The sequence below is a fragment of the Phyllostomus discolor genome, chromosome 11, assembly GCF_004126475.2.
Source record: "Phyllostomus discolor isolate MPI-MPIP mPhyDis1 chromosome 11, mPhyDis1.pri.v3, whole genome shotgun sequence".
Lineage (NCBI taxonomy): Eukaryota > Metazoa > Chordata > Mammalia > Chiroptera > Phyllostomidae > Phyllostomus > Phyllostomus discolor.
This window is the reverse complement of record NC_040913.2, coordinates 47,580,216-47,607,307: the sequence shown is the minus strand read 5'-3', so window position 1 is coordinate 47,607,307 and position 27,092 is coordinate 47,580,216. Positions and strand designations below refer to the sequence as shown.

Below are 27,092 nucleotides of genomic sequence, written 5' to 3'. Positions count from 1 at the left end.
GTTACAGTATTGATCACAACTGTGTTGTAATTAGTTGGTTACTCATCAGTCCTTTTCACTAGTTTGTGAGTGTCCAATGAGGCAGCAGCTATCCTTCTTCTTCACAGATGTTATTTTCAAAGCTTAACACTTCATGTGTCAGGCATATAAAGGATGGTCAGTTAAGTATTTGCTGAATAAATAAACATGTTCCTGAATGTTCATAGCTTCCTAAAATACCACAAAATTTTAGAACCTTAGAAAGCAGAGAAAAGCTATTTTCATCTATCAGAACACACTCTCTTCTAAAATAAATTCCCAATCCCTGAATATCTGACTGGCTAGTCCAAAGCTTTTACAATATTACTGGAATGAAACCAAGAGCCAGGAATCACATAACATCCTTTTAGAGTAGAAATGGTTTCTAGGTAAGTCTTTTATGGGTCTTCAAGGCTTTAAAAATTCTGACTTCCTAAATTCAGAAATATTTTTTTTGTCTTGGAAATCTGCAACAAAATTATTCTTAGGTATTTTAAATGGCAGCAAATTCTGAATTATTTTGCATAAAAAGCAACCTTAGAGATATAATAAAAATCACCACCATAACTCAAAATGTTCCCCTTGTGAGGAGACATACTCAGAAAAGCACTGTATTTTATGCTACTTAGAAACTTTAGGTTTAATAAAAGCCCTTCCATTAAATATAAAATCATTATTTTACAATGTATTAAAACTGCACCTTTCAAAGTTGAGAGTCTTAGATGTTACTTTAATAGTATTCATGAAATATAGTTATTTAAGAAGCTTAGTGTTTTTAAAAATCTGATCTTACTGTATACAGAAAACTAGATTTTTAAAAAGTGTCTTCTTTTACATGGATTATATCTTCAGATACGAAGAACCAAATTACTCTTTGGTTTTATTACATGAGAAAAACAACACGCAGGCCTTTAGTTAAACAACTTTTGATATTTATATTACATTGCACAGATAAGGATTATACAAATTAATAACACAAGTTATTTCTTAAATTTCAAACATTTTCTAAAATGTTATTACAGCAGATGCTTAAGATATTAAAACACAGAGGTGGAAATCATACTCTAAATAGTTAAATATGACACTGAAAATACTGCATACTTTAAAGAAAAATTAAATTGTGTGCTCAAATGCTCTACCAACTAAGTAGCAGGGCAACTAACAACTACAAATAGGTCATGGTAGTCCATCTTTATGTATGTATTTATATGATTATTCTTTAACCATTCCTCTGGAAATGCATAATGAAAACATAAATCCTCTATACCTAAAATATATGGTGCAGTGTACTATTATCTATGATTTTATACAACTACTAACTCAAAGATAAAAGAGACCACACTAGGAAAGAAGAAAAGATTTTTAATAGGAACTGGTTTTAATTGAATTAACGAAATGAAAAGATAGTGAAGCCTGGGGTTGCTACTTACATGAAAGAAGATTTTAAAAAATAATCACTGCACAAAATACAAAGGGTAGGCTTATGCTGTAATATTAAATTTTTCTCCAACTTTTCCTTGACTGTTCAAGAACAAATTAAAGTTTCCACAGCAAATTTGTTTTCAAAATGCCGAATCGTAACACAATTGCTGACTTCACGTTTCTGAATACCTGTTTGGGAGGGGAAAGTTTTTAAATTTTTGATTCTTTAGTAATAACAACAGAGATTAATCCCCATAGTTATTAGACATATATGAAAACACTTTACTCTATATTCTATGAATGTCTATAGTTTGATTTCTTAACATTAGAGACAATAATTTTCCTCCTATCTGAACTAAGTGTCTTACCAGATCTTAGTAACAAATAACAATGTTATATGTGTAAACTTTGAAATGTATCTTGACTATGGTTGTGATTTGTTGAAACTTCACACTAAAAAGAAAGTATTTCATTATATGCATTTCGCCTGACTTTTTCTAAAAAGTATGAATCATGAAGATAATTTAAAAATTTGAGAAATCAAGGAGGAGGTTTCAGGTGACTCATCAGCCCAGGTAAAGAACACTATTATTAAAAGTACTAACAAAAGCCAGGAAATCACTTTTACTGGTTACTGCAGTTCCAAAGAAATCACACCATAGTGTATTTAAATGTCACTTCTTCCTTTCTTACAACTCTGTCACATGTACTTCCATTTAATTTTTATAATAATCTTCAAAGGAAATGGGGAGATACTATAATCCTTATTTCTTCAGATGAAAAAGCAAAGTTTTAAGTGATTTGGTAAAGCCATATTAGTTGTGTCAATACCTTAATTCTTCAGCCAAATACCTTAGTAATTAAACTGTTGTTATCTTCAACAAGATTCAAAAGGCAAACAACCTGTTTAGAATCTAGATCCCTGAGCACACAGCTGAAGAGCTTCTCCAGAGACCTATCAGATAAAAAGAACCCTTGCAGTATGGCTGTACCAAAGGGGTAGGATGGAAAGTTGGACTGGGTGACTACAGAGAGTAACAAGGTAATGATATTTCACATTCACCTGTTCTTTCTGAAAAGAGTGGACTTAAGAGTCAAGACGATTCTTCAGAAATCTACAAATATTACACAATGATAAAGGAGATTTTTTTTTCCTTCACTCATGGCAAGCATATTGGTAACAATGACAAGCCCATATCTACATACAGTTTAACACAATGAAGTAAAACAAACTTTTCTGTTAGCACTTTAGAAAGTATTACCTTTAATGGTTTCTCTGCGTTGCAATTTGTAAGTTTCCTTGTCATGGCACAGTCGATAAATAAAGAAACCCAGGTGGTCAACGTTTTCAATGCGATCAGTGATAACCATGTGTTCATGAATCAGATATGACTGAGGCAAATAGGTTCCAGCCTATATTTGAAAAAGAATATATTATATAAATATCTCAAGGCCTATGTTGAACAGACAAGGAAAATACACAAAATTCCTAAAAATTATAGTGGAATAGATGCTGGCAAACTACTGCCTACCATCTGTTTTTATATAATTTTATTGAGAAACAGTTATGCCCTTTTGTTTACATATTGTCTACGGTATCAGAATTGAATAGTTGTAATACAGATTTTAAGATTTTATTTATTTTAAGACAGAGGGTAAGGGAGGAAGAAAAAGGGAGAGAAATATCAATATGAGGTTGCCTCTCATGCACCCCCTACTGGGAACTGGGCCCTCAACCCAGCATGTGCCCTTGCTGGGAATCGAACCTTTTGGTTTGCAGGCCTCAGTCTACTGAGCCACACCAGCCAGGGCTGTAACACAGGTCTCACTTCTTGAAAGCCTCCTATTTATTTTCTGTCCCTTTAGGAAAGCTTAAATATAATTTCCAAATTATATTTTAATTTCAAAATTAAAAGGGAAACAAACAAAACCATGAGTCCCAGTTCTTCTTAGCTGTACTTCCAGTAAAATGGGACTCTATAGGGCTAGATTCTCAAAAAGAAATTTCAGGATGCTACAGCAGCATCATTAATAGTATTTTACAATTGTATACCTTTATGTTAATAAGTAACTCCAGCAGGTTTCTGGGTGGCATAACAATGGAAGTATTCAGAGGAATCACATAGCACTTATCCAGGTTAAGATCTAAATAGGCTGTGAGTTTCTGAGAAGAAAAAGATGCATTTTTATTAAATTAATATTTATAACACAGGCAACAACTGGACTTTTAAGAATAACATGTACCATTACAATGGGTTGGCTTTAGAATGCGTGAATCACTTGTACATCAACATCTCAAGACTTTGTAGCAACAGGAAGGAAAGTAGTAATGGTGGAAGAAAAATTATTGCTACTAAGAAGTAAAATTCTTATCAGGGGTTTGTTTCTATAATAACTGATGATAAACTATTAAAATTAACTGCAAAAAACCTATCACCTGATTAACATATTCAGTTAGTTCCCTCACTTATAAACCCTAATGCCCTCCAAGGCATCCATCCGTTGTATGTAAAAATGAACTTCTCTCCTATGCATCTAGAATAGCACCAATTAATACTATCCTTACAGAACTGAATTAACAGACAATTGAATAATTGTCTGTATTCTTGTGATTTGTGCAAGAAATCCTGGTTAGAAAGACTGTGAATAGATAGTTTTGAGGGTTCAAATGAGTTAAGTAAACCATGTAAATAAACATTTAGATTTTTAAGAGCTCTGTAAGCATTAGCTATTATTATTTACTACTTGCTTTGGATTAAGTTTATTACTTTGACGTTCAGTGACTTTCCAAATTGGCTAACAAACATTCATCAGATGTATTTTATCAGGGATGAAATGTCTGTGAAGCTAACTTCAGCAATATGCCTCAGTCTTCAAAATGGCAAACATATGCTGATATAAAATCTACAAGTAACATGAGAACTTCTGAATCCAGATTTGAAAAACACAAAACATTCTTGGGACAAAAATTATTGAGGGAATTTAAATATCAACTAAATATCAAATAATATTATATCTATTACCTTGTTAATTTTCTTAGATTGGTAATTATGTGGATATGCAGACTAAATCCTCATTCTTAAAGAGATAATAGCTTAAGTATCTAGGAGTTGAGACAAATATGAGAAAAAGAGATGAAGAAAATGATAATATTTTGTAATCAGGTGGAGAATTTGGGAAATCAACGTTTCTGCATTGCACACCAATTTTGAATAGCTGGGGGAAAATGCAGAATGAAAACTTAAAAATAGATTAACAAGCCCATCAAATATTGAGTTTATTTTGTAGGATAGAAAAAACCCAAGTTTATTTTTTCAAGTAAAAAATAAATCTAAATAGAATGAATTAGCAAATATAGAAATTAAAACTAAAAAAGTATTAAGAACTTGCATTGTTTTCACAATTTGGGACACCTGGCTCACCTTGTTAAAGTCATGAACAATGTTGGCAGGATCACTGTCTGCGAACTCTGGGACAGGCACGCTGATGAATTCAACTTCATCTTCCTCAAAGATCTTAATATTTTCCTCAATTGTCTGGTAGCGTGCAGCTGGGGCATCTGCAGAAGGCTCATTTAAGATGACATCATCTTTGATGTACTTTATTCCACAGTAGTACACATCATCTGGCTATAGAGAATTTAAACACTATTTCAGTAATTCAGTGGCAGACAAGTTTCTAAATGTAAGCATTACTTAAGCTGTCACCTCTATCTAAATAGTAGTTTGCTTATAAACTCTTACTTTAGATGATAAGTCAGAAAGTTTAATTACAGAATTCACATGTTCTTTAAGATCAGGTTTTGAGGTTTTATAAAAAAACAGATTCAGGAGAAAAGCAGCCGATTTCCCCTTTTTGTGATGCACAAAAATAGAATATAAAAGCAATTATCCATCTGGTGACAAGCAAATTTAAAGAAACATATAGGCCTATTTCTACCTATAGGCATTTTGCATGTTTCTTCTGAAAAAACATACTTTTAAAACTTTTGATATGATTCACTGATTCAATAATTTTTCTTGTATTAGCCAAAAGAGGATTACTTTTTCTGAAATTTTCACAGGTATACAGGTCTGTTTTTTTTCCTTAAAATATATCACAATTAAGTGGAAAATATCACATTACACCAAATTACAAATATTGTAAAAAGTATACATGTGTAATAAAGACCAGAGTATTTAACAAACATTAAGACAACAAATATCTCTAGATAGTGAAACTGCAAATTATTTTTCCTTTATTAAATATATTTCTTATAAAAATCATTTTCAACAAAGTGGTTTTCACTAATGTCTATTAACACACTGTCATCTTGAAAACAAAGAAAATGAGCATGAAATTTATACATCTTCTGGCAGAAGAGTTCAAAATCAGTTACTTAAAATATCCTAATTAAATCTCATTAAAATAATTTAGTTATTTTAATTATTCAGATTTTATATTTTCTCTAAATTTTAAAAATATTAAAACGTTTGAGGTAGTCAGTCATAAAAGCTCATCTTCCAAGATTCCTTCAAGAAAAATAATAAACCTATTGAATTATTGCCCAGAAAAATTTATCACCAAACAGGGATGATAATTATAATCTAAAGAAAAATCTGAAATTAACCCACTAGGATTACTATTAAATACTTAAGTTTCAAATAACCTCCATCTTAAGTTACTTCAACATACTGCTGAAGTCACATAATTCTTTGGAGAAACTAATGACTGAGAAAGAGGCAAAGAGAAGTACCCCAGTGTATCCTGTCTGTCAGTCTAAAAGGCTGTCACAGTCTAAAAACTAGGCAAACAGGTTCAGGAGACTTTTAAACATACCCTCAAAATGGGACCACCACTCTGGTTAAAGGCCACAGACTAAAATGCAGGCTTAGAGCAACTTTCTAAGGAAAGGCAAAAAAGTCTTAGCATTTTCACACTTACTTGAAGTGCAAAATATTTGTACAGGTATGCTCCTCCTAGAATGACACCTGCAAGCATAAATTGCTAGTCCAAAACACATGCACCAACACCAGGCTCTTCTCTGGCCAACTGGCACCACTTCATCTGGGTCCTAAAATATGAAAACAGAAAGATGGTCAACATCACATTTATAGTCAGAGTCACAGAAAGGTCAGGCCTGAAAGAAACCCTAATGATTACTGTTTTATAAACAAAGATAAAAGACCAAGGAGTCAGGTGTCTAATCAAGATCAAAGTGGCGGCACTAAGTCTCATCATAATGCCTCTGGAGCTAAGAAACCAGTCCCTTGGGAGATACACTCCACCTGCTACCCATATCTCTATAGCAATAGCACACTCCATAATTTCTATTTTCTGTGTACAGCATTTGGTGATTAATATATCTTGACATATAAAAATTCAGAAAAGGTGACAACACAACTTAGTCGTGAAATATTATGGTGCTGAGCCTTGTATATTACAACTCAGGGTATAATTATTTGCAGTAGAAAAATAGTCTAGGAAATCTTCAAATAAGAAGAATGGCAAAGGAAAGATTCAAGGGGGGGGTGAGGGGGAGAAAGATCCAATTAAAAAAAAACCCTTATATAGTCAAGATACATAACTAATATAACAATTGTTGGGATTTTGATACACTCAAGGAAATAACTGAACATTAGAATGCCTTCTGGGGTCAAGTTCTGAGATACTCCTTTTTCCCTCCTAACTCAGTTTCCTCCTCTTGTCACTTCAAAGTAATAACTAATCTCTTATTTATACCTAGTTTCACGTGCAAACATCAGACAAAGGAGACTCACTGCTGGCATTACATTACTGCTGGCTCAAGAAATAATCTAGTCAATATATTGCAATGACTATGTATGGTGCCAGGTGGGTAATGAAAGTATCAGGGGGACGGAACACTGCAAAATATATGATGGTCTTACCACTAAACTGTGCGAGTGTTCTATAGTACTTTGCTGTAGTCGGCCGTACTTATCAATGTACCAGATACATAAGACAATGAGGACACTGCAAAGGAGTAGTTTGTAATGAAAATAAGATTAGGAGAATTTATTAAGCCATATAAGATATTCCACCTGTGAATAAAAAGTTATAAGCATTCCATGAAGTCATAAGGTAATAAGACAATTACATGATAAAATACAGTGTTTTGCTTGAGTCCTTATGTGACTGACATAATACCCAGGGAGATAAGAAATAGTTTCTAGTATAATTAATTTTAGGTTGGAGGCAGAGAGAAGGGACAGAAATAGTCCATTTGTAAACATTAGGTATGAACTGTAGACACAGTCAAACATACATACAACACCCACCATTTGGCAGGCTCTCTTTTCTACTAGCACATAACAGAATGGCCAAAGAGCATGGGCAGACACTTGTAAAAGACATACAGCCCTACCAAATTGATGGCAAGGCCCTGTGGTTATATCATTTTTTAACTGGTCACCAAACATATTTCCAAGAATGTCACTATGTTCTAGACACTAGTTATATCTATAGCCTCTGTCAAGAAGAAATCATTCAAAATCAGCCTGGGAAATAAATATGCAGAAAGAACATATGTATGATGATACGGGTTTCTACAGAATTTACGAGAGCACAAGAGGATGATATTGTTTAGGGAAGACTCTCCCAGGGCAAAAAAATACTGGAATGGGATGTTTAAGGACAAATATCTATTGCCCAGCAGAAAGACAGAGTTTAAAGGGCATTATATGTAGGGAAAAAAAAATGAAATCATGAAACTAGAATGTGTATCTCCAAGGGCCACCGGTGTTACAGCTGGGTGCCTAATATGTTAGAAAGGGGAATAAGATGAGAATGGAAGAGGTAACTAGAACAGATCAAAACGTGAGTGTGTAGCCATGCTATGGAGTTTGAATTCTCATGCTCCACTAAAAAATCACCTTTTAGGTCTCTGCTCTCCGCCAGTGAGAATACAAAGAGAAGACAACTATCTACAAATCAGGAAGCAGGCTCTCTCACCAGAAGTGAATCTCACTACGCCTGATCTGGGACTTCCCAGCCTCTAGACTGTAAGACATAAATGTTTTTGTTTAAAGCTAAAGAACAAATAAACAAACTAACAAAAAGCACATTTTTAAGAGTATGACAATAAAACAAAAAATTTGAATTTCTCAAAGAATTTATTTATAAAAATACTCCCTATCCATAAGCCATTTGTTCAACCCTCAACAATGTGAACCATAGCTTGAGAATCAGAAAATAAAATCTTGAATTGCTAATGATTAGACCCAAAGTCATGAAATGCTATTAGGTATTTGAAGCTCATCTAAGTCTTTTTTCTTCTGTAAATTTATAGTGATCACTTTCTACTTGCATTATAGTAACTCACATACAGATCTTATCTCTCCCCTATTAGGCTACAAGGTTCTTATAAATATCCATTCATATTCATGTTATAGTACAGTCATACAGGCATGTGCTTCATGCAAGGATGTACATATACAAATGTGGTTCCCATAGATTATAATGGAGCTGGAAAAATGCCATAGGCTAGTGACTGCATAGCTGTCATAAAGCAATGTGTTATTCCTGTGTTGTGGTGATACCGGTTGTAAACAAACCTACTATACTGCCAGTTATATAAAAGTACAGCAAAAAATTATATACAGTATGTAATAATCTTGATAATGATAATAAACAGCAACGTTACCAGTTTATTTATTTACTATAGTATACTTTTTATTGTTACCTTAGAGTGCACTCTTTCTTAATTGGGTTGGCCAAAAAGTCCATTTAGTTTTTTCCATAAAACAAAAGACATTATTATTCATTTTCACCAATACCTTAATTGCTTGGATATTTTGAGTATGTTGTCTCATGCAGAATTTTATTAATTAGTTTATGTGTGCCATGAGATGTAAAAGGGCTGAAAATCCCTGCTCTATAATGTTCACACAATGACAAAACTGCCCTAACACATTTCTCGGTATGGATCCCATCATTAGGTAATACATGTCTGTACTGGTAGCTTGCAACAACCTTGGCACTTAGTTGGTACTCAACAAATATTTGATGAGTAAATGAAATTTACTCAGGTTTTTTTTAAAACTTTTTTTTTAATGACCCATAAGTTGTATCAGCAGGCAGTATAATGATATGGTGGGAGCAACATAAGAATTCATGACATACAGTGGCTACTTAACAAAGAATATTAGCCCTAAGTACTTAGCCCAGTTTGACATTTATTAAGGGCCTGTTATTTGCAATGTACTGTATTAGATCCTATGGGAAATTCAAGTGTGATTAAGACATGGTTTCATATCTTAAGCAATTTAGAGCCAAAAATAACATTATGCATGACAAATAAATGACATGCCATAATACAACTTGAGTCATAGAGCGGCATTAAAGTATTTTCAAGATAGAGTAGTTTTAATCTAAGTAATTTATTAAGTAATTTGAAATTATTAAATTTTACACTTGAAAGAGTAAGCTTAAAGAAAAAGTCACACACAGCTCTGCCTGGTGTGGGCTCAGTGGATTGAGCACTGGCCAGCAAACCAAAGGTTCACCAGTTTGATTCCCAGTAAGGGCACATGCCTGGGTTGTAGACCAAGGGTCCCAAGTGGGGGGGGCACGAGAGAGAGCCACACATTTATGTTTCTCTCCCCTCTCTTTCTCCCTCCCTTCCCTTCTGTCTAAAATAAAAAATTTTTAAATTTTTTAATAAAAAAATAAAAAGACACATAAATGCAAGAAAAAAACCCCACGACTATCTCAAAATATGTAGAAATGTACTGCACAAACTCCATCTCCCATTCATAATAAAATCCCTTTGCAAACTAGGAAGCAGTGAAATTCTTTAACATGAATGAAATTAACCATCAAAAACTACAGCAAACTCCATACTTAATGGTGAAACTTCAGACTTACATCATACCCTTTCAAGTCAGGAATATCTTAAGCAATTTAGAGCCAAAACTGTTCTTTGTTATCCCTTCAACACTGTGCTAGAGATCTTAGCTAGTACACAAATGACAAGAACGGGAACAGATACAATGATAGAAAAGAACCCAAAAGGACTGACATGTGTAAAGAATATAATTGCCTATAGAAAAATCCAAGAAAGTCAAATTATTCCAAATTAGAGTTCAGCAAGACTGCTGAATATCAGTAATTAAAAAAAATCAACTAAGTCATTATAACTGCCCCAAACTAAAAACAACACAATATCCTCTAACCAATGGATGGACATACTCATATAAATTTGGTATAGTCGTAATGAATCAAAAACATGCAAGTGAAAGAAGTCCAACACAAAAGACTACTCACTGCATGACTGCATTTATATGACATTCCAGAAAAGGCAAAACTATAGTGACAAAAAAGTTGCTTAGTGGTTGAGATGGCCAAGTGTTGGTGAGGGGAAGATAGCAGAGGCATGAGGAAACCTTTGAGCCTAATGGAAATGTTTCATATCTTGATTGTAGTGGTGAATATATTACTTTATACAATTATTAAAAATTCAATCAAATTGTACACATAATATGGGTCAATTTTATTGCATGTAAATTCTATTTCAATATGGGTAATGAGGGAAAAATCAACAGATCCTACATATCAAGCAATTAAAGAAAGTCCAATACCACCAAATGCTTGGAGGAAAGTATCAACAAGAAGAACTGGGACCTTTTACACAGCTGATAAGAGTTAGTACAACTGCTTTGGAGAATAATTTGGCAGCAACTAATAAAATTAAAGACATATACCCCAACACCCAGCAATTCCATTTCCACGTATATAGCCCAGACTTTTGTACACATACAAAAAGATATAGGTCTAATAATAACTACTGCAGAATTGTTAATAAGAAAAAAATGGAAATAACCTAAATGTCCATCAAGTGGAGAATAAAGCATTATAACAGGGGTGTCCAGCCTTTGGCATCTCTGAGCTGCACTGGAAGAAAAGTTGTCTTATTGGGCCACACATTAATACACAAACACTAATGAAAACTGATGAACACAAAAAGGGTTTTAAGTAAATTTATGATTTTGTGTTGGGGCACATTCATAGCTATCCTGGGCCACATGTGGCCCACGGGACTGATACCCCTGTATACAGATTCACATAGTAATACTTAAAATGAAATCAACTATCATGGTTGATTTTGACATAAGTCTCAGAAAATATAAGCTGAACCCCCCAAAAATAAACAAAAAAGAGGCAAGTTGGATAATACATACAGGTATGATTATGATATCTAAGACTTTAAAAACACAAAATTGTATTCAAGCTTCTTTGTTTTTGTATGCTTAGATTACTTCTAAATTAAAGAACAACACCAAAAATCAACAAGAAAAAGGAAATAACTCATAGAACAAGAACTTTCTTCACTAGGGTATATGAACTTTACCTGGCTTAATTTAAAGTTACAAAAACATAGCCTTCCCCCATGTACTGCAATAAAACTGATGCACCTTAAATTATGCTGATGAGGTAAAAGATCTCCCATAGGTACTATACAATTATCATTTCTGATCTTTTAAAATATAAAGTTTTACCCCCAATTTATAAATGAAGGGCACTTAAGCACACACTGGCCCACAGTTACCACTCAACAGCAGGCATAGAAAGACAAGACTTTCAAAAGCATTCTCACTCTCGCACTGTGCTAGTTTCTGGTTCAAATAAATCTTATCACATGATAAAGTAAGACTGTTTAATTATATTTTAAGCAAAATGAGGGACAAATTCTGTTCTGGTACTTCAATTACTTAAGAATTAGGTCACCTCAACCAGTCCCCTAAGAAGCCTCAGCAATGTACTTCAATATAAAGTCAGTCAAAATGCAAGGGTTTTCATATAGCAATTTTATTCTTTTCCCATATTAACAAAGCACTTCATATCCTGGGCACTTCTATTTGAGCCTTCTTTTTAAGGATGAATGAAGAGACATATTTTCAAAGTTCTCAGATATACTGTTTTGCATTATTATAGCAAATGCAACAATGCTTTAAGAATCAGAATACTAAAGAGGAAATATCTGTTAGGGATTAAAAATTATATTACAAAAAAGACAAAAAGCAATGTCATAAAAACACTTTAGGTATAAAAATAAGACAGAAATACAGAAAAGAATCATTACAATTTATTTAGTTCAGAGTAGCATGAGCTACTGAACATTCAGAAGCAGATTTAGTTATTTAGAAACATGTACATTTTAAACATATTTGGTAATATGGATAAACATGGGGATGCACAGGCCAGCTGCCCATGGATATGCTGCTTGGCATGTACACTGTTTTCCAAAATATAGAATTAGCTGCAAATGAACACTTGAAAATTAATGATTCAAGTTTTCAAATAAATGGATTTCTGATTAATGGTCTAGTTTTCTCAATTCCTTTCTCATCATTTTCATCCAGAGTTAAAAACAAAACACACCAAGTTCCTGGTACAGCACATGGTTTTAAACCTTGATCCTTATTTCCATCTATGACTAAGGTATGCTCCCTTCTCAGAACCTCATTTTATAAAACAACCAGTCTAAACCACTTCCCTTATATAAAGGCTTTTGAGTTTCTGGATAAAGGCTAAATTAATATGGTTAATAAAACACCTTAATCTTTAAAAGACAGAATAGACATTCTTTTCTTAAGACAAATGGAGGTAGAGGAGAGCAGGAATTGGATCAGACCAAAGAAAACCCTTGTTCCCAAGGGCTGCAGGAATCAAAGAGCTGTTCCCAGAAAAGGTAAAACGAAAATGACAGAGGGCCACTAATGTTATACCATCTGTATGACATTCTAGAAAAGGAAAGCTCTAGGAACAGACACAGGGAGGGGGTTGAGAGACAGGAATGACTGCAAAGTTGTATGATGGAATTTCTGAAGTGTCAGGAAAATACTCTGTATATGACTATATACATTTGTCAAATTAACAGACCTAAATACCTAAAAAGGCCAAATAGTTCAGTATTCAATATTTCAGTAATTGAAATTCCTCTCTTTTACCAAGTTATGAGCAGCAAGGACATGTTTGCCACACTCCCCCCCCCCAACAAGACCCAATTAATGATACTGAAGAAGCTGAAAAAGATTATAACTTATAAAAAAGAGAAGATAAGACTGGTAGCAGAAAAGAAATGTCAAAATTTTTGGAGGATGGCAAACAGTTGAACAAGTGGTATTTAACTTCTCCATCTCAATGACCTCATCATAATGTGGATTATCTCACAGAGTGTTTGTGGGGATTAAATGAGAAAATATATGTGAAGCATTTAAATCATTATTTGGTACATAGTAAACAGGAAATGCTTAATAAATGACAGTGATTTAGCTGGGAAAAGGTAAGCTGAAAACCAGTACCTACTAAGGTTGAAGCCAATAAAAAGCAATCTACAGCAGAATGAAAAAGGCCAATTGGAAAAACACATTACTGGAGAAGCAAAATTAAATAACTTTGAATAAGAATTTCAAAATAAACAAAAACCCTGATTATCATTTAAAATCTACTTTTAAATTTCCAAAATGCTTTCTTACTATATTCTTAAACCACAAACATTATGTTGAAATTACTCCAACATAATTTACTTAAGATTTTTACTGAATTTACTGAAGATTACTTATTATTAAGCTATAAAAAATCAAACATTGTTTGCATTTTCCCTCATTTAAATCAGTATTTGAATTTTGCTTTCTCATTTGACTTTTCAAAGAAGCTAGCTACTACCTCAACTATGGTGTAATTGAGGGTAGTAGCCTACCTTAACTAGTTCAGGTAGTAGCAATCTCACCTATCCATACTGGACCCATCCACCTTACTGGACCTCACCTATCCATATACTAGGTGACAAAGTCCACAAGGGGAAATAATATGTCTGACATACCAAAAGGGAGCAGTTTTCCAAGTGATTGTCATTTACATGGGTTAACAGAGTTATTGCATTACTTGGAATTCCATGTCCTTGGAATAGGGGAGAAATTCAAAAATTAATCTAAAATTACATGCCTACAAAACAGATTTCTCATTGTTGGGATCCGCCTTGCCTGGTTTCAAAAGCTGTAAGCCCCCCATGGCTAAGGCTGGGTTAGGGACCTTCAGACCATAAACCACTAAGGAGACAAAGCTTATCTCCCTGGCAGGGGTGCCACCTCAGCCCCTTTTACTTCACCCTGCCTGACCCCCAATGCATGATCGGTTAGCCAATGACCAGTAAGATACCTCAAGGGAGGGCCGACCTGAGACAGGCATGATCATGGGGGGCCCCCAGGAAAGGACTTGGGGGGATATAGCAAAAGGGGGTGATGCATCCTCGCCCCTCGGCTTTGACATAGCCTGAGTCCTCATTCTGTCTGCCAGAAGTCTCCTAATCTCTTGGCTACCTTACTTCCCCTGCCTGACTTAAGCCTGAAACAATGACAGAGGGCAGTGTAGCCCTGTGCTGGAAAGGGCAGGTTCCCCAGGGTGATCAGACCTAAGAAAGAATACATAAAATCCTATGAAACCTGCTTTGCTAAGAATGCTCTCAATTTTCTGATAAGAGTCCAAGCAGGATATGAGTTTGTTTCCCAAAGTTTTGTAGGCCTTTAGCTAACAGACCCTGACTCAGAATAAGCCCTCATAGTTCTTTGTGTGTTATCTATTGTTTGATCATTATTGCCTGCCAATAATTGATGAGCTTTACCTGTATTCCTGTGCAAAATGAACCCAATAAAACCCATTGAGGAAAAGGCTCTTGGCCCTTCTCCTTTGAAAGATCCTCCCCAAGCAGATCATGTCTTGGTAGACTTATTCTCCTTTGTGGCGGATGGAGGGGCTCTGCAGGTGGAGGCCCCCCACATCTCATTAACATCCTTTACTGTTAACAATTCCTACAATAAACAAGCAGCAGTACAGGCACAAAAAAATAAATTTTAAAGTTGCTGCATAACAATATATTGTGAGAAATCTGTAAAATCTGAACCAAGTATTGACATCATATAAAATCAGTGCAGGCCTAGGTTAAAAAAATAGGTCAGAACTAAAAAAGTAAGCGATTCACCAGATGGAGAAAGGGCTGACAGCTAGGGGTAGGGGCTGGAGAGGTGGAGACATTGAGTAAAACAGAAAAAAAAAGAAAGAACGAACTCATGGACAGGGACATCAATGTGGTGATGAAGGGAGGTGGAGGAGGTTATAGGAGGTATAAATGGTGATAGATGAAGACTTGACTTAGGGTAGTGAACACATAATATCAGTGTACAGATGATGTGTTGAAGAATTATGCACTTGAAACCTGTATAATTTTGTTAACCCAGTGTCCACCCCTGATAAATTCAATAAAAATAAATAATAAAGGAATAAAAAATCAGGCTGAAAATGCTTTTAGTGCTAGAACTTAATCACTTTTATATCATTGGGGCAAAGAGATATCTGGTCAAACAGAATATTAGTGTATGAATATGTACCTTAAAAATTTTCTATTCTTTTTTCTACAAATTTTTAACACATGTCCTGTTTGCCCCCAAAATATTCATCAGTGGCACTTGTAGCTGCAGCTTTTATTTACCCCGAAATAACTCCTGAATTACAGTCCTAACCTTACCCATGAAAACATCTCGCTTTTATTACTATTTTCCCATCACCCTAGTATATCCACAGTCTTTGGAAACAAATGACATCATTCTATTTATAGCATTCTGTTGTTAGTAGTGGCAACGAGCTGCACTTTTTTTTTACCTAAGCCAGGAATGGGTTAAGACACATTTTGGTGAGAATTAAAGGCAATGGATAGTCCAAAAAAAAAAAAATCTTAGACCACTAATAGGCAGGCATTTATAAACAATAGCATTACATGAAAACGTTACTTACTGTGAATTATACCCTTTACTAGGAGTAAATAAATTGGTCCAGATCGATTTCTTCTGCCACTAACTAAACCATGAGTTTATATTGTTCCTAAAAAAGAGTATCAATTGTCTTCCTGAAAATTTTAAAGTATGATGCTCTAATCTCTATAATTCATTATAAAATTAAGTGTCAAGATTAGAAGAGAGAAAAAAAGCAAACTTGTTCTAGACTCATTTTTATATAAATCTTGGGTCTCAATGTTATTCAACAAGATAATTACATTCATATTCAAATATGAATTATTCCACTTAAAATGCAGAACTTTTAATAAGAGAATTCCAAGTATATTATTCTAAAAGCATAAAATAATTTCATCTTCTAAGTTGAAAATTTTGAAAGTTATGCAAGATGAGTACTAGAAAAATAATTCCAGTTCCTGAGATTAGGGATATGTATCTCTATATAGTGAACATGTAAAAGGTGCTTTGAACCCTTATGCCTAGCACAAAATGCATGTACAATCAATATTCAGTAGTCATTTGATCTTGTTCCCTTATTCCATCACTCCCCTAGCTTTTTGATCCAGGGGTGTTGTTTTCATGTGAAAGCAGACACAGGCATTTAAGTAGGTTGTGATTAATGTGGTTTACGTAATTGGTTAGTCTATCTGAACTACACTAGGTGCTTCTTGAATGTTGGGTGCTTAGTAATTTACAAATTCCTAGTCTAGTGTCTGGCCATGCAGCAGGTACCTCTGAATATATGATCAGTTCAGTTCTCAGAAAGAAAAGATCCTGTGTAAAAGGACCATGAAAAGTCCAACACATCATTTTACAGACAAATACAAGGACAGAGAAGCTAAGATAAATTATTTGCATACTATCAAAGAACTAATAAGGCCTAATATCATCTAACCCCATGTGCATCTTAGGGAAGGAAAAGCATGAAGCTATTAATTAGGTCAATCATCTGACTCAGGTAAATTAACTCTGGTAATAGATAAAGTGACACCATGTCACAATTGGATAATACTCATATTCAACAATAGTAGCAAACAAACAAGAAAACCTCAGCGTAAGTTTCTATAGAATTCTGCTATCATAATGGGTTTACTTCAACTGAACCATACATACAGCAAGTACAATGTGTTGGATTTTTATTTATTATTCATCAAATTACAAAGCATAGTAACAAAGAGTATTAGAATCATATTCACAGAAGCAAAAATAATAAAGAAAAATAATTCAGGCATACCAGCATAAAAGTATTTTGAAATAAATGAAAAAGATATTAATTATGAAACAAAACCTAAAAGTATTAAAGCCACAAATCACAAAGTTGGTAGTGAGTTGTTGCTCTAAAATTACTCATGAAAGAGACAGTTTGAGGACTTTGAAAAGGGAGAACAGAAGATGCTTTATGTTATTTTTCTTTAGGCCATCCTGTCTGACTTTAAACTAGTGCTAATAATAATGCAGATGGTTTCCATTATTTATTATTAATTATCATTGAGTCAATTTTTAATGTAAAAGGAAATATTCTAATAAATCTTTAAAAAGCCATCAAGATAGCTAACTTGAAGCCCTACTATTGACTTCCAGTTAAACGTTTGTTTTTACTTCCTCCTGAAAGCTGGATACAGTAATAGTAAAAAGGATAAGCCCTGGCTAGTTGGCCCAGTGGATTGAGTGCAGGCCTGTGAACTAAAAGGTCGCCAGTTTGATTCCCTGTCAGGTCACATGCCTGGTTTGTAGGCAGCGTTCCCCACTTGGGGGTGTGTGGGAAGCGGCCAATCAATTTCTCCCTCACACAATGATGTTTCTCTCCCTCTCTTTCTTCCTCCTTTTCCTTCTAAGAAATAAACAGATAAAATCTTGAAATAATAATAATAATAACAATAATAAAGATAGTAAAAAGGATAAACAAGTAAATCTTAAGCCAGAGAATGAAAGTGAGTGATAGAAGACAAACTATGTCAATACAAATTTTGAAAGCCAAATGCTTATGGAAAAAAAATCTCAAGCTTCTAGAAGGGAAAAAAAATAAAACAAAACTGGCCATGTACAAAGAACCAGGAATCAGAATGGCATCAGTCCAGAAGATATGGAAAACTGCCATCAAAACACTGGATGGAAAAATGACTGCTAACCTGCAATTTTATACCTGGGTAAGTTATTAACTAAATGTGAAGATAAAGATTCTCAGATATGCAAGGTTTAAAAAAAATTATCTCAAGACACTATTTTTCAGATTCATAACCTGCAGATCTAACATGGGATGGAGGCAAAGGTAATTCAATTCCAGGACAGTCATTACTCTCAGGACATCTGCATAGTAACAAGCTCGGAGTGCAACCAATCTAGATGGTGGGACTGAAGAATAACAAGTAGAATGTCACCAAGAAAATAGGAAACATGATAAGCTATCTGATAAGTTTGTATATAAGGAAAAGAGATTATACTACTGTCAGAGGGTCTGATGAATTAGCAATAAATATATAGAAAAATAAGCAACTGTCCTAGGAGCAATTATCAAATAATAAACAGGTTTTATATGAGAAAGGAAGAAGTACAGTCATTCGATTCTACTCAGATGTAAGTAATGTTTATGTCAATTATAAAAAAACAAAAAATATCAATTTAATCATAAATTAATATAACTATGCCAGGAGAATAGATTATATAATATGTAAAAACATATAGAAAAGCTAAATATTTTTCATATTAGGAAGCCAGTAGGTAATACATAAAATTGCAAAAAAAAAAACAAAAAATAGAAACAAAGAGAAACCATGAAACAGCAGTATAAGCAAGTATTTAGAGTAGTTCTCCAAATCAGACACCCTTTCAAAGGATCCACAGGTCAGAACTATTCTTATAATAAAACTAAGACATTGTTTTCTTCATTCTTATTCTCTGACTAGTGTACAGTGGAGTTTTCCAAAAGCTAAATGTGTGATACTACAACAGTCTGTGGAAGCTGATAGGCAAATGTGTCTTCTATTAAGGTATTCAGTAAAGAGTGCTGCAAAAATGTACAATGTGACTCTTAGCTACTGAATGCTAAAGTGCTGATTCTCAAACTTTTTCATTTCATGGTATACATAAACTAATTACTAAATTTCTGCAGCACACCAAAAAAATGCACACTATTTTTTGCCAATCTGACAAAAAAAGATAAGTATAATTTTGATTCATTCACACTGGCTGGTTATTGTTGTGTTGGCGGTTGTCATTTTTTTATTTGACAATCTCAGAGAAAAGAGGTCAGCGTTCCTGACTAAATAGTCAGGTACTGCACATTTTAAAAATTCTTGGGGCACACCAGCTGAAAATCACTGTGCTAAAGGGTTTTTATATTGCAGGAATGCATCCTCTCCAGTTGGTGGGAGACTGTATGTGAAATAGCAATAATATTGTTATGTAATTGACATGTGAGGGAGAGTATTATTATAAAAATAAGAATGAGGGGAATAAAATTGGACTCTAATAGATAGGGATAGTGCAAAAGCACTAACATTTGATGAGTTTCTAATGCACTGTTGTTGTCACCACAGCACTGTAAGGTTGGTACCACCACTGTATTTTACAAATGAGGAATCAGGATTGGGAGGATTTCTAACTTGCCCAAGGTAACACCCAGGTTACAGTATTATCACTTGTCAGTAGGATCTAACATTATCTGAAAATGGCTTTAGATTTAAAGAACTTATCTATAAAAGCAAAAAATTAGTAACTGCTCTGCTTATTTTTTGTCTTAAAGTCTGCTACTTCTAAAAATCTTTAAGATCAGTTTACTTAAAACAAGTGACAGCTGCAATGCTGAATCAAAGCAAAAAGGAAGCCTGGGTAAATACTATATTTGTCTCACATCATGAACTGTTTCATGAATGCCAAACTCTGTGACAGACTTGCAGTTGTAATAATTGTAATAGTAGTAATAGCAATAATAGTACCTAATAACTATTGAATCTTACTCTTTTTCAGCCATGGTGATAAATTTTTTATAGATTATCATATTCCCTATTTTGCTTATGGAGAAACTGAGGCAGAGCTGAAGTAACTTACCCAGTTTCACTGTAAATGGTAGAAGCAGGATTTAAACTCTGAATTATACTGTCTTGAGTCCTCAGTAACCAGACAGTAATTTTCTCCTTAACTGTATGTACCCTTCTACTGCTTGAGCAGACTGGGGTAAAAAGGAAAAATATTCTTTTGATTTTCCCCCCAACCATTTAAAAATGTAAAAATCACTCTTAGTTCACTGGCTATATAAAAACAGGCAGCCACAGTCCACACTAGGGCTCATAAGCCATAATTTGCCAGCACTGCTCTTTACTATAGAGGAGACTATAAAACAGTGGTCCATGTCAGGCCTCCAGTGTCTCTGCCTAAAATTCTTGTATGAATTAGTTGATTTCAGATAAAAACCCTGATTCTAATGTGCGTTTAAAAATTAGAGGGTCAAGCAACACTGAATCCATTTTTTAAAAAAATAAAAAAGAAGAATGTTCTAACTTGTTTAGAACAAAGCATCCAGCTTCAGTAATTCATCTGCTTGGGCCCAGGAGGCATTGAGTTTGCCCTCTCAGCTTAATATAACTAGCATTGCACTAGCTAAAACTGATGGATTTGGAAAATTTTTTTCACAATATTAAAATGAAAGCAAGAAAAATATTTTTTCCTACAAAATATGATGTTAGTAGTATATACAACAGAACAGAAATAGTAGAAGGGTTAACTAACATGGTAAGTTTTAAGAAATGCAGATCTTAGATCAACTAGCTCTTAAAGTTATTTTTCCCAGCATAAAGATGAGTTTCCTTTTGGATGTTGCAGTGATCCAAGTGATTTGCTTAACAATGCAACTTACCTCTTTGGCTCTATATTAAATAAAAAAAAAATCTATCAAAGTGGGCCAAAGAAGGCTTATGCAAATACTCAAAATCTAAAAGTATTAACTATTTCGACACCATACTTAGTGTCCATTTCCCAAATAAATTTCCAAGATACTTAATTTCAAAATGTTAAAGTTGTGCATATTTTATTTCAACATTAATTTTTCTTCTGACATACTTACATTAGCTCTAAGTCATAAAATTACTGCTGGAAACTTCTCAGCACTAAAAGATAAAACATTAAATGAAAAATGAAGATATCCCTCTATTATCAAGAATAATTTCTGCATTTCTACAACTAAAGACTCAAATTCGTCTGCTTAAGAATATTTGTGATTTTCCCCCAAATGACAGAATTATAGAAATACTCCATATAAGTTCTTTTTACCACTAATGAATTTAAGAGTGTAAAAAATCTTTAACAGTTTAAAATAATTTTATTCATTCAATTGTTGGTAACACTTAAAAGGTTATTAACATTATTAAGAATATGGATCACAAATACTGAGTAAAGGGGATAATCATAATTAAATAATTTTTCAACAATTTTTTAGGATCGTATCTATAATACAATTGCCAGTTTTCAGACATCTACCCTGTAAAAGATTCTCACTGTTAAGCTTTGTGCAAAGAACACAAAAGAACCAACTCTGTATACATAATATAATCTTCTTGAAAACATAGCTCCAGTGTTACTATTTTCTATGTATATAGACAAAAACCTCACTCAGAAACTCTAAACTATCATATCCTTTAACAGGTAGCAGTTGTGGCAGGAAGAAATCCTTTGATGATAAAATCCTTTACTCCTTCAGCCTGAGCACTAATAAGCAAAAGCTTAAAAGAATACCAAAAAGCTTAAAAGAATAAATTTATCAATGTATTTGAGGAGAAACATTATTCTTCTGGATCTTCCTCTATTGAGAACAATGACAGACAAAGCAGCCCAAGAAGCTTCAGTTATGTGAATTCAGAAAGCATTTCCTTTTGAAAAACCAAAATGCCTTTCAAATACACATTTCAGATATTTATGTTAGATATAATAGCACTAAGAGAAATACAGTGTCCCACAATTACTACTGAAAATATTTTTCAGTGTACACTGTAAGCAAGACAAGTAATACATATGAAAACCTCAAGTTAAATTGTAAATCAACTTCAAACGGCTTGTGTTCGGAGAGATATTTCTGGTTAAAAACACTTCTACTCACTTAAACCTCTCTCTTGTATGGCAGAGCTGAATTCTTGTAATGTCTTAAAAGACTTATGATTTTGCCAAGGATAATACACTTGCTTGTCTAGTCTGGAGAAAATATGTTTATGATGACACTGGGAATACCCTAAGCAGGTAACTTGTCCGCCAATTATACAATATGCAACCTTGTCCATTCTCTACAGCTGCAGCCACAGTAGCAGCATCCACTGGGGCATGTGTACACAGGAGGTCCTGACAAGTTACTTGGTATGCGCAGGGCAATTATTTTATTTCCCAGTATTAACACTTCACTTCATCTATCAATCTTCATGGAGAACCAAAAATGTAATGACTGTAAAGATTTTACTGATGTTTACAAACGCTAGGTAACGAACGATATGCTCTTGTTAAAGAGAACCTAGCTCCCAATCCCCTTTAATAAACACATCTCAGTAAATGTCATATATTTCACATTTCTCCTTCCCTTCACTCTCCTTAAAAAAAAACGCCAGAAAAACAAAGACCACCACCACCTCAAAACTAAATTACCAAACCTTCCAGCCCAGTTTAATACAAACAAGAAATGACAGTAAGTGTAAAGAACTAGGGCCCAAATAGCCATTTTGTGATGCATAACTCAGATCTGACTGGGTTAGCAGTCCACTTTTCCTCAAGCTTCCATCCTGCCCCATCTTCTCATCTACACAAGCACTTTACTTCTTCAGAGTGCCTACAACTTCAATGTAGAGTAGAGAAGAGGCAAAATGATTTATCGGCAAAATGCTCTACAGGAATATCTATGAAGCAAATTTTAGCTTTTTTGAGGTCAGGTATTGGGAAAGATGTTTCATAATTAGGCATTACAACAAAATGAGTTGTTGACAACTATTGTTCTAGAGTGAGGTAACCCAAAATTAGTATCTGATTTACACAATACCTCTATCCATCTCCTTTTTTTGACCTATATTGCTACTTAATATGAAGAAGGAATATAACATGCTCAATATAGGAAGGATGAAAGGGAACAGTATTGTTAGGGAGAAGAGATAGCTATTTTTCACAATGAAAACAATTTAATTCCTATCAAATATAATTATACAGCCCTAGCATCTTCATAGAATTTTAAAGCTGGAAGAGTCCTTTCAGACCATTTGGTCTACTGTCTAATCTTACAGACAAGAAAAACTAAAAACTTAAGCCCAAGTTCAAACAGTTAAATAATGACAAAACTGGGACTTCTGACCCAGTACATTAAATATTCTCTTTGATATTTGCACATCTATTGTAAACAACTTTTTAAAAAGATTTTGCTGATTTATTTTTAGAGAGGGGGAAGGGAAAGAGAGGGAGAGAAGCATCAATGTGTTGTTGCTTTTCATGTGCCCCTGACTGGAGACCCAACCTGCAATCCAGGCATGTGCCCTGGCCAGGAATCTAACCAGCAACCCTTTGATTTGCAGTACTCAATCCACTGAGCCACACCAGCCAGGGCTATAGTAAACAATTTTTAACACTCAAAGTTATAGACACAAACATAAATGAATTTCTGCTTACAATATAAAATGTGCATATAATTTCAAATTCACCTCTGTTGCATGAAACATAGATAGTACTCTTTGCTGTTTATATTCCTCTAAGACCTTTGTGCTAACTGGGACAGGTGGAGGAAGATGAATGTTAAGGGGAAAATGTAGGAAAAGAATAAACAGCACATTGGTTAAGATAAAACAATCAGTAGGCTATTAGGATTAACAACTACTGAAAAGAAAAGATTGAAAAATGAGGCAACGGAACGACTTCCAGGGGGTTCTCACCCTGAAGGTAGAAAAGAGCTAAAGAACTAGCAAAAGATAAGAGCAGTGTAAAAGTACTAGAATGTGTGTCACATAAGCCCTCTGAATGAAGTGATGGAATTCTTGAAGCATGTGGTAGTGAAACCTGCATTTTTAAACCAGAATCCCAAGATGATACAAGAGCAGATGGCTCTTAAGAGTACATTTTGAGAAACACTGTTTTTCAGCATATTGTGGCCTAGCCAAGGTTAAAGGTATTACAAATTCTTATTTAGGAGTTCTGGTCCATAACTAGCTGTACTTGATCCTCTCAACCACTGAGGCAAGGAAATACCCCAGTTGAGTTCTTTGTGCAGCATCCAGGCAGCCAACCTAGGAAGTAATTGTACAGTCACCCCAAGGAGCCAGAGAACATTTATATAATCACTGCCCAAGCTCTAAGATGAAGACAGCTTTTTTCACAAATGTCTGTTATAAAGTAAGGTTTTCATTTATCATTAAGTGACTCATTGATTATAAGCAAATGAGCAAAACAGAATGGGAGACATGGAAATAAATAAACTGACAGTGACCAGAGGGGAGGGGGAAGAGGATTAAAGGTCAAGTCAAGGAACAAAAGTATAAAGGACCCACAAACAAAGACACACGGGCAGGGGTGGGATGGAGGGGAGCAGGATTGAAAGTAGGAGGTGGGTGTGGGTAGGGGAGAGCAATGGGGGAAAAATGGGGACAACTGAAATTGAACAAAAAAATGGAAAGAAAATAAGTATTCTACTTTCAGTGTGAAGCAGTATTTTGTTACTCGCTGAAGTCTTTGAGCTTATAGCTATAAAAAGATTTAGTCATTTTTTATCTGCCCATTCATCTATGACTGTGGTGTGGTCACAAAGGAAAATTCTAGCCATCACAGCTTAGCTCCAGTGTTTTTCTTTGGATATGGGAATCTGAGGAAATAAAAATGGAAAACAAAGCACAGAGCTATGAGTGGTTACTTTTTTACATCTGCTATGACCACAAAATTTGCATGTGGTGAAATTGTGAGAAATTCTGAGGATCTAAAAACAAGGTCACCGTTTCAGAAATAACAGAAAATGTCAAAAGTTGGATTTAAAGCTTCCCAGCAAATTAACTCTGATTTTTGTGTAGTTTCAAATCTCCTTCACTACAGTGGAACAGAGCAAAGCTGTCTGAAGTTACATAATAGGACGCTTTCTCTCGACACCTTTTTTTTAATGAAAGGAATCATATTTGTTTTATATGATTTAAAAAGATATAATGGAAGTAAAATACACCTATGTATATGTATTTGAGACTTGTTACTGGGCACTTGACTATCTATCTACTTCAGGTACAACAAATGTTACATAAATACAGAGATAAGATAATTTGCTACTGGAATTATGGCCTGTGCATTCCAAACATTTTCTTTTAAAACCAATTCTATTTGCAATGAATTCAGAAAAATAATACCAATATCCAAACTCTTCATCGTTTTTAGGAAATCAATTCACTGTTCCTATCTCAAGGAAAGGCAGTCATTTAACAACCAACCCCTGACCTTTGTATTTTCAACTAGAACACTTCCAAAAATAAGTACAGGCAAACATTTTTACATTCAAATTAACATTACATTCTTAAACATGTTGTAGTATATGAGTGACCTGTTTTTCGGCCTATTTTTCAGGAGTAATTTCCATTAGACTATATAAAAAATAACATTCATTACTCATACCTACACACAAATTACTGAGTTTTTCGAGTTAAAACTGGGTTTACCTACAGATAATAGGTCTTGAAAAATGCTAAAGAAAATTAGCACGATTATGCTTTCACTCCTGATTTTACTTAGGACTAAAAAAGGGATTTTGTAAAGTAAAGGAGAATTTTATAAGAGATGTAGCACAAGTTCCCCACATTTAGTTTCACTTAACCCAAGGGGTCCTATAAAGATTCTGACAGAATTTAAAACCAAATGTCCGTTTTACACTACCATCCACATAGTAATTACAGATCTTTACCTGCAATGTTTCAGTTATAAAATCAACAGCCAGAACCTACTCACGAGTACCTTCACCTTGCTTTCCTCCCCCCCCCCCCCCCCCATCAGCTCCTGGCTCCCTCTCCGGACCCTACCCTTAAGTTCACCTGCCAATACCGAAGGGACATGGGAAAAGAAGGTAAAGAAGAAAATGCCTTTAAACTTAAGAGGCTCACAGTAGGTGGATTTAGTCCAAATATTGTTCGGCCTAGAAACGAAATGTAGAAAGCAACAGAGGTTTAGGCTTGTAATGATGTCAGCCATTTTAGGCACATTATTTATACCCGGAGGAAGTGCCAAACTCTGTTGTTTTTGTGATTCTGCCTGTCGCCACTGGTCTCCATGTCAGACGAAATTCGTCCTGGCGCCACGAACATTCCCCCCCGACTGCACCAACGACTGTAAACTCGGCATAATTCTTCAATCCTTCTCTCTCCGGGCCTCCCAAACTGCCAATCCTGTATTAGGAACCGCTTCCTGTACTCGCACTTCTTACAAAGAAGCTGCGGCCCGACAAAAAAGGGCAGAAGCCTGAGAAAAAAGGAGTGCTCGGCTCCCTCCCAGACGCGCGCCCTACTACTGGCACCGCACCACCTGGGCGCGCAGGGCCGCACGAGCGCTGCCCAGCTCTCCCGGCCTAGCGAAGAGCCCACTCCCGGGACCTCCCAGGCCCTCTCGAACCTTGCAGTCCACCGCGACGACGTCGGGGGGGATGATGAGCGCCTCCTCACTGCTCTTTGGTTCGTCCTTCTTGGCCTCCTTCTGGGCCAAAGCCGAGTTGAACGTCACCTTCACCATGGTACTGCTTGAGGTGTCCCCGGAGGGCGGCGGCGGGCTTCAGTCGCGGGCTTCGGGTTTCTGGCTGCGGCGGCACCTTCCTCTGCCGGGCTCCTAGCGCGGCTCAACGGCAGCGGCTGAGCAGGACTAGGAGGTTCCGCAACGACTACTGCAGCCTCGAAGCCT

At 35.0% G+C, this 27,092-nt stretch overlaps 1 protein-coding gene across 1 annotated transcript; it reads right to left on the bottom strand.

The window, feature by feature from the left end:
• Positions 1–928: 928 nt before the first annotated feature.
• On the bottom strand, positions 929–27,092 carry ITM2B (integral membrane protein 2B). Its single transcript, XM_028526440.2, is given in 7 exon segments — positions 929–1,629; positions 2,703–2,853; positions 3,494–3,604; positions 4,863–5,069; positions 6,364–6,423; positions 6,425–6,493; positions 26,811–27,092. Coding segments are annotated over 7 exon segments (801 nt in total). The 5' UTR covers positions 26,928–27,092; the 3' UTR covers positions 929–1,543.